At 49.6% G+C, this 12,738-nt stretch overlaps 1 protein-coding gene across 1 annotated transcript in view; it reads left to right on the forward strand.

The window, feature by feature from the left end:
- The first annotated feature begins 2,810 nt into the window (after positions 1 to 2,810).
- Positions 2,811 to 12,738, forward strand: part of XXYLT1 (xyloside xylosyltransferase 1) — a 166,256-nt gene continuing 156,328 nt past the window's right edge. The window contains exon 1 of the mRNA XM_081066414.1: positions 2,811 to 3,432. Coding sequence (XP_080922540.1) covers positions 2,929 to 3,432 — 504 coding nt within the window. The 5' untranslated portion in view covers positions 2,811 to 2,928. The remainder of the gene's footprint in view (positions 3,433 to 12,738) is intronic.

The following is a 12,738-nucleotide window of genomic DNA, read 5'->3' on the forward strand; positions in this document are numbered from 1 at the left end:
GCTGGGTAAAAATCTAGGGCAGTGCTTTTCAAACTTTGGTCCGTGAAACAATCACCACTGAGGCTCAGGCTCATTGAAGATAAATAGGGTGTGAGCCTTAATGTTTTTACCAAGCTCCCCAGGTGCTTCTAATGGCAACCAAAAGTTGAGAATCCCTGTATCAGGCAGAAATACTCATTTGGATAGGAGAGAGAACTGAAAGTCCTCTTAGATGTCAGAAAGATTTTAGTATTACCAAAGGACCCTCCAGTTTGTTTAGTACTGCCAAACAAACCCTCATCTGCTGTGAAGGACAGTGCCTGTTTCTATCCTTGACAATATTGGGTAGTTGTCAATAAAAATAAAATCGATTATCCAACATTACAGATATAGAAATTGCACAACAGGAAAAACCAATTACCTTAAATCTCTGGTCAGAAGTCAGGGAACTTGGCCAAAGTTAAAGTTAGAACTGAAGGGTTATTGTGCTTACCAAATTCATTGTCTATTTAGCCATGTTACTTCTTATATACCCAGATGTATCTATTTTAATCTGAGAAAAGAGCACATATCACCATCTGACACACTACATACTTTTTCTTACTTGGCTGTTTTCCCTTGCTAGAATGTAAATTCCATGAGGGCAGGGATTCTTGTTGTTTTCCACTGTTGCGTCCACAGGTGCTACTATGATTAGCATGTAGTAGTAACTTGATATCTACTGAATAACTGGCTACCTTTAACTCACTATTTTAGCTTTAAGTCAACAGTATATTTCAGAGGCTGCAAAATTAATTTTTCTTATGGTCAAAGAATTGAGAATGAAGAAGCCAGAGATAAGAACAATTTATTGAGTATTTTTCTGCATCTACTTATTTTCTATATAAAATTTAAATTATCTTGTTATTCATTTCTTCCATAAATTCCAGTAGTGAGGTCTTACAAAGTTTTGAAGAACAAAATATTTGTTCAATAAATTCTAGAGTAAGTGGCAGAAGAAAAAACCACCTTATTGATGGTGTAGGTCTGGGGACTAAAAGGCACAATTTAAGAATTACTAATGAACAATAATTAGAATATAATAATACAGCTGTAGCACACTGCTGGGGGGATTCTGTGGAACATGTAAGGAAGTCCTAATGGAGATTTGGGGTTTAATCTTTGTAAATATTTCAAAAAAGCTATGGTTGCTAAATTATATTTTGTTGTTGAATATTTAGACTTTTTTTTTTAGAACTTGGTGTTTCTAGCATAGTTTATATTTGTTTATGTGTTAGGTACTGTTGTGACTGTGTTTTAACCTATTGTCTCTCATAACAGTATGCAGCATAGGTACTAGTATTAGCCCCGTTTTACATATGAGTGTAATTGAGCTCAGAATGATTAACTTGCCTGGTGTCTGTCAACTTGTAGTAGCAGAGTGGACTTCAGTCTGGAAGTCCAGCTCTCTTAACTTGCTCTTAACAAGCTCTTAGGAGAGCTTACTCTCTCAACCACAGTGTCATCTGCGGAAGGTTGTGGTACAATACAACTCAGAGCACAGATTGCTTCTTTCAGTGCTAATCTTGGCTGAAAGCTTGAGCTTTGGAGGCAGTGAGACTTGGGTTAGGATCCTGACTCCATTCCTTACTAGCCAACTAGATTTGGGCTATTCTCTAAATCTCAGTCTCCTCAATTGTACAGTGCAAATATTACCGTTTAGACTTGTGAGGATTACATGAACCAAAGTAAGAGCCTGTTACTCAACAGTTAATTTTTGTTACTGATTTTTTTTAAGGTGAGTAGTATGCATTGAAATTGTTGCCAAGCCTGTTTAAGAGGTCCAGTGTTTTACAGAAAAGTATCACTCCAGTTGAAAGGAAGAAGAGTTACAAAATGAGATGAATTGTGGTCTAGTAACCACGCTTTGAGAATGGCAGGCCACAATAAACTGGTGTGAGATAATGTGCACATGCATTTGTGCGTGCGTTTTCACCACCTTTTCAAGCACGCAGACCATTTGTACATGTTTACTTACACACTGGTACATCATCAGTCCTTAGGAGATTGAAGTTCATGAATTTTTATGTAGTTGGCAATGTCCAACTGTCTAGAATCAAAATTGCCACTGCGTGTGACCTTGGAGAAGTTACCTCAATGTGCCTTAGTTAAGAATTTGCAAAACTACCTGGTACATATTAAGGCTCTTTAAAAATATTGAAGTTTGTTTAAAAAAATAAATTAGTATCACAATCTCTGGTATTACTCCTTTGGGTCTCTCTGAACTAACCTGCAATTTTGGGCTGCGGGGTCCCCCTGCTGGTCACACCCTTTAGATGTCTCTGGTCGGCTTCAGAGATGCCAAGTGGGGTGGGCGCGATTTCCACAAGTGTCCACCCTACTGTGAATGGGGAAGGAACTTGCTACAGTTTTAATCCCCCAGCCTGAGCTAGTTTCCAAGATGCGAAGGGAGTTAGGGAGAGGAATTAAGGCCTCTACAAAATTGGGGGCGGGGGGCACGTATAGAGAGAACATTTTTCTCTTTATACGTCCGGTTTATAGTCTTTTTGCTAACCGAAGATCCTGCGTTGGGGCTCCTCAGTTCCTTTCAAGGCTCAGCTTCGGTTCTTGCATCTGGGGCTGGGCACTTAAGAAGGCCAGTTTTCACGGCTCTTACAGCCTGCTGGCCTTTTCTGCGTCCGAGTCCTTGCCCGATGCTTAGATCACGCTGGGACGGCTACTGCGGACGCCGGGTCCATCCTGCCTCTAATCCCTTTGAATTTAGGACCCAGCAGCCTCCGGGCAGCCCGGCCACACCTCTCCGCGCATCCGCGCCCGCGGATAGGCTCTGCGCAGCGTGGCTCCGCCTCCGCCATGGCCGCGGCCCGCTGCCGGGGCTACTAAGTGGCTACCTCGGTACCCGGTCTCCGCGTCCCTTCCCTGGCTGCAAGGTTCCCCGGTCCGTGGCGCATGGGTCTCCTCCGAGGTGGCCTCCCGTGCTCCCGGGCCATGGCGCGCCTGGGCGCTGTGCGCTCCCACTACTGCGCGCTGCTGCTGGCCGCGGCGCTCGCCGTGTGTGCCTTCTACTACCTGGGCTCGGGCCGGGAGACCTTCTCCAGCGCCACCAAGAGGCTGAAGGAGGCCCGCGCCGGGGTCCCCGCCGTGCCCTCTCCGCTCGCCCCGGAACTGGCACGCGGCTCCGTGGCGCCGGTCCTGGGTGCCAAGGCCAAGAGCCTGGAGGGCGGTGGGGCGGTGCCGGTGGACTACCACCTGCTGATGATGTTCACCAAGGCGGAGCACAACGCCGCGCTGCAGGCCAAGGCCCGCGTCGCGCTCCGCTCCCTGCTGCGTCTCGCCAAGTTCGAGGCTCACGAGGTGCTTAATCTGCACTTCGTGAGCGAGGAGGCCAGCCGCGAGGTGGCCAAGGCCCTGCTGCGGGAGCTGCTGCCGCCTGCCGCCGGCTTCAAGTGCAAGGTGAGCGGGGCCGCAGCTGGGGCTCCGGGAGGGTGGCCCCTCCTGCCCCAGCCCCATCCAGTAGGCTCCGGGGGTCGGGAGACGGGTGTCCTCGTTACGCTGTCCACTGCCAATGCCTGTGGAAAGCTAACCCTTCACGGCCCCCTCCCCAAACTGCGTTCACAGAGCGCTGCAGGCACCCTCCGGGGCGCGTCCGCGAGCCTGACGCTCAGCTGCTGCGGGAGTGGAGCCCCCGAGTTAGCCGACAGCCCTGACCAGATCTCCCCCCACGAACTGCGGCCCCCTCGAGAATCAGCACGCCCCCTCTTTGCTAGCAGGATTCAGCAGCACCTTCAGAGTCTGCACGTCTTTTTATTCTCCCCAGTCTTTGACTTTTTTGCTGAAGCAGGTCATTTGAAGGCACCAGTAGTCATCCGGTGCAGAGTCAGCTGGACAGGGTCTGAAGTGAGGCCGCTTGAATTGTTGAAATTGCAGTGACATTGCTTAGTTTTCAAGATATTTCAGTCGGAAATGATCAATGCCCCAACCCAGCCAGTGTGAACTCTCTCATCCTGTCTCTGACCTCCCTTCTCTCCTATCCCCACGGGTCATGAACTCATTTAGAGAAGCTGTGGGTTCTCCAACGGAGGAAGAGAAAGCTATACGAAGTATGATCTGGGGAGCAGAGCAGAACAGAGCTAGCCACCTTGTTCCAGGTTGGACCAACCTGCCGCGGTGGCAGCTTCCTTTTGTCCCCATCATCTCAGAGATTGGGTTCCTGGTTTAGTGTTAATTGTCTCAGTCAAATTGCTTTCCTCATTTGACCTAATAGTTGCACAGAGGGTATCCAAGGTGTGATTTTTAGATAGGAGTAGTAGGGGATCTTAAAGGATGGAGACTGGTGTTGGTCATGGGGAGGGGTGGGGAGGCAGGAGTACTGTTCCATGTGTTTGTGCCCAGTAAGCGACCAAGGGAAGCTGCTGCCAGGATCCTGCGGGGCTCAAGCGTCTGCTGTGGCTTTTTGTTGCGTATAGAATCAAGTGGCAATTTCTTGGTAGGGCTGCTTGTGTTGTGGGCCTGGCCTTCCTCTCCAGCTTCACTTCTTATCCGTCCCTTACATGTACCTTAACGGTACTGAATGTGTACAAGCTGTACTCTGACAGCTTGTCCAGAATGTCCTTTCCTTCCTCCTGAGTCCTTGGTCACTCTTTACTTAGCTTTCACATCCGCTGAGAGTATCCCTAGACTTGGAGACAGTCCAGGCGGAGCCCTTCACAGCTCCATTCTTCCATCCCCTTATAGCATCGAAGGTCTGTCCCCTGCCCATCAGGACCGCCCACTAGCAAGAGAAGTTAATCTGGGCCTGCACTTGATGCTGTAGGAGGGCAAGAATCCAGGCCTGGAGCTTGTGGTCTCACCTGGGGTTTTTCAGCCTGGGGCCCATCTTCATTTACTTAATTGGAATCTTCTGATTGGAAATGGGGCCTGGCAACCTGTACCCAGTGATCCGTAGGACTCTAATGTTTGAGAACTTCTGAGCTAGTCCGGTGGAGAAAACTGATGGCCCTTGGGCTTGGCAGAGCTGTGATTTGATCAGCTCCCCAGACACCACCCTGAAGACCAGCAATGTCATCTGTTAACTTTCTGAGTCAAAGGTAGCAACTCAGGCCTACGCTACACCATTGCCAGGTCTATTGTTCCTTCTCCTGGACTCCAGCCACTACTTGTTGCACACCCAGTGCTATCCAGCCTGTAGTTTGCTTATGTCATTCCTCTGTCACAGTACTTTCTCTCTCCATCTCCAAGTCTTGCCCCTATTCAGATACCGTCCCCTCCTTGAAGCCGTCTAAGTAACCTCCTCTTGAAATGCGTGTCTTCCTGTTCCTCTCTCGTGTACCTTCCTGGTGCTGACTATATCACGTCTTATCTCCCATTCCTATGCCTCGTGCCTGGCATATAGTCGGCGCCAGAAACACTGGTCCAGGGGCAGGTCCAGCCTCAGGGCCAGGTGCCCAGCTAGGAGCCTGTGTTTTATGTGTTTCTCTCCCTCTGCTGGAGAGAAGCCACAGCCGTTATCCAAGACCTGAAAGGCAGCTGCAAATGACATGAAGGAATTGACACCACCCTGTTGAGGCATAAGGGGTGAGACTTTGGGGGCTTTTAGCCAGATGGCTGGGATCAGATAAGGGTTTATCAGTTCCAGCAGGAAATTGCCCCTATTACATTGGCGTTCATATTTGTGAATCTGTTTTTTGTGTGTGATAGAAAGTGCTCTTTTTTCTTTAAACACGTGGTTCTGAAAGGTTTGCCTTATTGTATTTGTGACTTAATTCTTCCTCAGGTTTGGAATCTTCCTGAAAAGAAAGCTGCTTCTGGCACCACTTCATACATGCCTTTCCCTCTGCCTAGAGTACAGCCCCACCCCATCCTCTCATAGCACCAAGTACTTTTCTTAGTCACATTTATTTCAGTTGTAATTGTATATCTTACTGAATGAATTATGTCTCTGCCTTTCTAGACTATAAACTCCTGAAGTGCATGGCCCCTGATTTCTCTTACGTATTGTATCCCTAGCACCAGACATCATGCCTTCTACATGGGAGTGCATTGTATACTGGGGATCATTTTTCAGTATTAGGAGGAAAGAAACTGTAGAAATTCTCATCCTGGTTGCATCAGAGCTGGAAGAAATCTTTACCAGCACAACAGGTGAGGAAATCTGCCCAATGCCACTGGGGGTTCCTGACCTGTGTGCTAAGCCAATGTTTTCCCCTTTGTACCACATTTTTCCTTTAAGGAGCACTTCTTGTAAGATAAGGTAAGAAGGACAGTGGGCTCCCAGGGAGAGTTTCCCTGAAGTGTGTTAGCACACCTTGGGAAGAGGAAGGCAGCTCCTTGCCCACCCTAGTGTGCGGAGACAGCTGGGGACCCCTCCTCCCTCAGGGTAGGCTCTGGGACTCCATGCCTGTTCCATACAGAGAAGCCCTGCATCTAACAGTGAGCTGGCCTACAACTCGTGCTGACACCCGTAGGCTATTTTCAAGTGACACAGAAATACCTTTTGGTTGAAATGGTTGTAGAAATAGATTGTACAACACGATTAGTGACCTCAGATCATATTTTAGTTATTATTTTTTAGGTATTTAAAATACCTAACAAACATTCACTTAACTAGAAAAATCTTGTTTCAACTATTATTGAAAATATTTCCATAGCTACTGGTTTGTTATCCTCTAACAGCTTGTTCACTTACGTAATAAACACCCAAACCTGTTATGTTCCAGATACCAGGTAAGGAGCGGCCTCTAGTCTATATAATAGGTCCATGGACTAACTACAGAGAATCACTTGGGGACAGTCACTAAAAATACAGAATCGTGGGCCTCGCCCCGTCAGTGGGTCCGCCTCTCCTAGGAACCTGAGTTTGTGGGGCTGCAGAGGCCGGTGTGGGAGTCGCAGCTGTAGAGCGCCTGGTGCTCTCCTGACATCCTTTAGACCCTGCTCGGGGATTCTGCCCTGTGCAGCCGCCCCTGGGAGGCACGATGCCTGGCACCTTAGGCATTCAGGAAACATTTGAGGAGCTCTCGTCATCCAGGCTATCTGGGCTCTGTGAGGTTGGTGCAAAAGTCATTGCGGTTTAGAAGGTTAAAAATAATTGCAAAAACCGTGATGACTTTTGCACCAACCAAATACATTCACCGTGCTAAAATGCTGATATTAAACCACTTGCACTCAAAACCTCCTGGCTCCCGGCTGTCATCCCAGGTGATTCCAACATTCTAGATTTGCAACAGCTGGCTTCAGCATCCCAGTCCAGCCTTTGCCCCCTCTCACAGAGCTTTGCTTCGCTGCTCTGAGCCTTCTGTTATCTCCTTCTGTCTGTCAAGTGGAATCCCACACTTCTCAAACTTAGATCAAGCCTTTTCTCTTCCGTAAGCCTTCCTTGCTGTTTATCAGGTTGGTAGAATATGCCATGAAAACCGCAAATAGTGGTGGTTTAGCAAGATTGAGCTGTATTTCTCATTTAAACCAAGTCCAGGGGCAGGCACCCCGGGGCTGGCGTAGGGGCTCTGTGAAGTCGGCAGCGTCCTCGGCTGCCCCCAGCTCTGCTTCACCATCCCCAGGGAGTGGCCCTGTCCTCAGGGTCCAGCATGGCTGCTAGAGGTTAGCCGTCACGTCTGTGTTGCAGCAGCAGGGTGGGGAACCAAAGCAGAGGACCCAGTTACAAACAGAGGTTCCCTTAATCAGGAAGGAGAGGAGAGCAGGCTTTGGAGTAGACAACCAGCTATTTCTGCTTCAACCTGAGGAGCCCGCACAGCAGCTTGAAGCCCCAGGAATGACCAGGCACCTGCTGCATGTGGATGCTGAATTCATAGCTGCAGGGGACATATGGGGGTCCGGGACAGCCCATGCCATCCAGGAACCCATGTCGCTTAGCATCACATCCTCTCCTGCCACAGAACTCAGTGGGTTGGGCAGGAGATGGTCCTGAGGGAGTGAGACAGCCCTGAGTTTCATGCCAGTGGGCCAGTTACTAGCTGGGGGATTGTGGGTAATCCACCTCGCCTCTCAGGGCCTCAGGCTCCTCAGTGAAATGAGGATTAAACACCCTCGTCACGCTTGGCGGTGAGGATTGAATGCCACCGTGCTGTAACTCGTTTCGCCCAGTGCTGCTGTGTTGGTGGTCGTGTGTCCAGTCTCACAATGTGGTTCCAATCGGCTGCCTTCTGAGGAAATCAATGCAATGAATGGCCCCAGTGCCCCTGTCATGACTCAGCACTGAGAGGACCCTGCGGCCGTCTCCTCCCTTTTTTTGGGGTGGCCAGACCCCTGCAGAGAGGCATGGTGGGGCTCACCCTTGGGGTGTACAGTAGTATTGCTGCTTTGTGGTGTTTCTCTTGTGCTATCACTGCGTTATTATTAGATGCTAACCATTCAGGCCTTCCATGAACCCCTTTTCTGATGCAGCCCTCAGCCCAGCCCTCGTGTTCTTTCCCATCACCTTGTTTGTAGCACATATTCATTTGTTCATTCATTTATTCATTCCACAGACGTTCCTGAGGCACTTGCGCTCTGCTGGGTGTCTGTGAACAGAAAACAGGACCAAGTCCCTGTCCACACGGAGCTGACCTTCTGGGGTCGTGGCGGGTGGGATGTGAGACTTGGCTTTAATCAATACGAGTCAGATTGGGAGTCAGAGAGAAACAATACGAGTCAGATTGGGATAAATGGGACAGAGAGCAGTCAAGCAGGGAAGGACATGGCCTGCATGTGTGTTCGGGTGGAGAGTTGTTCACTGTTTTGTGCCTGTGGTCAGGACGGCTCTGCCGATAAGGTGACATTTGGCAGGGACTGAGGGAAGTGAGAAGGAGAGCTCCAGTCAGCGAGACGGCTCGGGCGAGGGCCTTCGGTGGGACTGCTCTGCAGGCTGGAGGAAGTATCGTCCTGTTCATCTGTTGGTCGTCGGCCTCTCCCTATTGAAATATAATCTTCGCGAGGGCAGGGGCGTTACTTCCCGTCTCTGTTCAGGCAGACAGAAGCCCATAATTGCCACCCCTGTTTCTGGCCTGATTGGATGTGACAGACACGGGGCAGGAGCCACCTACCCTGGAACACAAGACCCAGGCAGACTTCTGGAGGGACAGGCAGCTCTGCACAGCCGCCCGCCTCGCTGCAGGTGTGGGCAGGCTTCTGCAGGGAATTCCAGAGGAGGGGTAGACAGACCTGCCAGACTCTCCCGTCAGATCAGCGCCTCCTCCTGCCTTCAGGGAGGCGTTTGTGTGCGTGGTGGGGTAGGCGTGATGGTCAGGGAGCAAGAGGCCGAGTGCTGGTCTGGGCAGGCGTCCTGCATGGTGAGGAGGTGCCCTCTTTTCCCCATCACTGTTCTTAGCACGGGTCCTGCTGCATTCTGGGTTCTCAGTAGTACTTGATAGTTGACTGACTGACAGCTCTATGAATGAAACCCAAGACATCGTAGACGAATTCTTGGTGAATCACCCCTCATACATCTAACTTGCACCTCCTCAGAGCATGACGGTGGGTGGCTTAGTGTCCAGACACGTTAAGACTCAGAAGGAAGCCATGTGCATTCCACACTTAAAAGTGATTGTTGGATTCCTAGAGGAGCGTATGCTGAGGACTAGGAGTGACGACAAATGTTAAAGCTGTTTGTACACGTTGGGGATTTCCAGAGGTTCTTGTACTGCAAGAGCAAAACTGTGAGTGTCGTTGAGAAGACGAGTGCCTGAGCTCATAGTTGGGGCTTGAAACAAGCCTGAGTGGAAAGACCTTGATGCTGGCTGTCTCACCGATGAAGCTAATAAACTGGTGACACTGAAATGCAGATTCTCTAGCTGGTCACAGCAGCAGGCGCCTTGCAACGGAATGAAATTTTTGAATAGTTTATGGCACTCGGGGAAAGAGGTGATCAAAGTCTTGTGTCCTGAAATGAGAGGCTCTTTGAAAAGATAAGCTGCCATTTTATACTATAGAATTTAGAGAACAGTGGTAGTTTACCAAACACATTTAACGTTGGAACTCTTTTAAATTATATGTTTATGAAACAACTGTAGTAGTTTATGTTTCTTGTGCATGTTTCTTATGGAAGACTTTAGTCACAGATCTGTACGGAATAACATTGTATAGTATTATTGTATCATATGCAATAAACTCTGGATAATTTCACAGGTATGTGTTGAAATTATAAGGTAAAGCCCATATATAACATAGGCCAGGGATCATCATACAGATGAAATACATTGATACATGGGTGATTTGTAAATGCTCTGGGGGCTTCCGTGCACAGATGAAATGTTCCCAGGTTTGGGCGTCAACGATTCTTTATGATTTTCTGACTGTTCTCTGTTCCCATAGGCCATTTTTGAAAGACAGATAATTACATTTCTTTGCAATGTTTTCTTTGCAAACTGAGATATTCACATACCATAAAATTCGCCCATTTAAAATATACAGTGCAGTAGTTTTTCATATATTCACAAGGTTGTTCAGTTATGACCACTAATTCCAGAACATTTCATTACCCCCAAAAGAAACCCTGTATCCATCAGCAGTCATCCCCCATGCCCCCTTTACTCTCAGCCCCGGCAACCACTAATCTCCTTTCTCTCTCTGTAAATTTCCCTGTTCTGAGCATTTCATAGAAATGGACTCATTTGCTATATGAATTTTTGTGTCTAGCTTCTTTCACTTGTAATTTTTTAAGGTTCATGTTGTAACACGTGTCAGTACATCCGTTTTAATGGTTGAATAATATTCCGTTGTATGGATAGACCACATTTTATTTATTCATTCATTAGTTGATGGACATTTGGGTTTCCACTTTTTGGCTATTATGAATAATTTTCTGTGAACATTCGTTTACAAGTTTTTGTGTGGATATATGTTTTCAGATTGCTTGGGTATGTACCTGGGAGTGGAGTGGCTGGGTCGTATGGTAACTGTTTAACTTGTTGAGGACCCGCCAGACTGTTTTCCGAAGGAGCTGTACCATTTTACATCCTCGCCAGCACTTGTGTGTTTTTGATTATAGCCATCCTAGTGGGTATGAAGTAGCATTTCATGGTGGTTTTGATTTGTATTTCCCTAATGACTAATGATGAGATGATTATATATTGATAAGGACAACTGAATAAATGTTATTTGGTCCTTTTCTTACGTATTTACCAAAATGCATTTTATACGAAAAAACAGGTACCTTGACTCTTCCTCCCCACCCTGAAAATTGTAACATCACTGGAAATGACGGTGGTGTATTCTGAAGAACACGGTTTGGAAATTTCTGATGTGGATAGTAATGTTATGCCTAAAATCAGAAAGGGGGTATTATTACTATGGAGACTTGATGAGGAGAATAACAGTCACATTTGGTCAGCACTTTAGAGCTTATAAAAGTGCCTTCACAAACGTCTGGTTTGAGCATCACTGTGATTGGGATGGGGGCGGGGGGCCCAGGCTCAGAGGTCTGGTTCTTACTTGGGCTCCCCCACTAAGCCACGAGGCTGGGCTGTGTAACATGCTTGGAGGAGTTGGAGGCCCCACAGATAGGGAGCTGGGGAGGACGAAGTGGGCTGTGGCCCACCTGACAGCCCCCAGCACCGCCCTGCCCAGCTGCCCCAAGTCCATACGTTCAGTCTGAACAAAGCCTGTGCTTGCTGCCAGTGCAGCTTCAAAATCACTGGTCTCCGCAGAGCCTTGCGGACTCCCCGCATTGAGTGGGAAGAAAACTCGGAACCTCTCCGCGCAGCCCTCCCAGTGAGCTGACAGGCCCTGAGCAGGGCCCACTTGTTCAGATCCAGGCAGAGTTGCCCTTAGAACCAGCCCAGGCCCTTCCCTCTTCTGTTTGAGTGTCAGCATTATCAACAGCTTCTGTCCTCTTTGGGAAGGTGGCTGAGGGCCAGCTCACCCAACTCCCACAGTAGCGAGGGAGGGTGTGGGCCTGTCTTCACCTTCCCAGCCAGGCCTCGCCTCCTCGTGTACCCACGGATCTCCCTGGCTGGGGAAGGCGTCTCACTGGCCTCCAGGAGGCTGAACCTTTGCGGGTCCCTCCGCGCTGGTTCCCCAGCTGCCCTGTGCCTGAGATAGTCCCGGGAGTCAGTATTGGGCTCCCCCAGTATTTTTCGGAAGAAAACTACGTGGTGTATGTACCCTCTGCTCGGGGTTGCTCGCTGGAGGGAGCTCCAGGGCTGGAGTCAGCGCGCGGACCTCCCAGGCCAGGAGGAGGAGGAGCTGCTGGAGTGCAGTCCACAGCGGACCGCCGGTGCCCCCTGCGGGTCACCGTGTCCTCGCGGAGACTCAGTCCCGGGAGAACTTGCCCCCCTCGCAGGCCTGCAGAGCCGAGCGCGGCCGCTGGAGGGCGCCGCTGCCCCGCCGTTCTGGGCCGAGCCCCTCGCCGAGCCGCCTGCTCTGCGCCCACCAGGCCAGCCTGGGGCACGCGCAGGCTGTTTTTGTTCTTTCTCCACGAGCGTCCCCCACTCCCCGCCCCTCCGTGGTTTAGAAAGGAAGACTGAAATGAAAGGGAGTCTGCGTGGCGATTGTGGGCGGTCATTTCCTTCCTGCGCCTGGTGTAAACCTGCTTTGTTGAGTCCCTTTGAAAAAGGTGGATGAAAAAGAAACTGGGATGCCTGGATCCTGGATGGAGAGGCCTTCCGCGCTTCCCTGCAGCTCAGCAGGTGGGGGCGGGGTGTGTCTGCATCCGAGCCTCCGAGCCTTCCTGGGTCCCCGCTCTGTGACTGCAGCCAGGCACCGCCCACGCGGCCTCCAGCGTCCCAGGGCGCACCTTTTACGCTCCATCTGGGGTCTCTGTCTCAC

The sequence above is a fragment of the Rhinolophus hipposideros genome (genome assembly GCF_964194185.1).
Source record: "Rhinolophus hipposideros genome assembly, chromosome: 2".
In the NCBI taxonomy this organism is placed as follows: Eukaryota; Metazoa; Chordata; class Mammalia; order Chiroptera; family Rhinolophidae; genus Rhinolophus; species Rhinolophus hipposideros.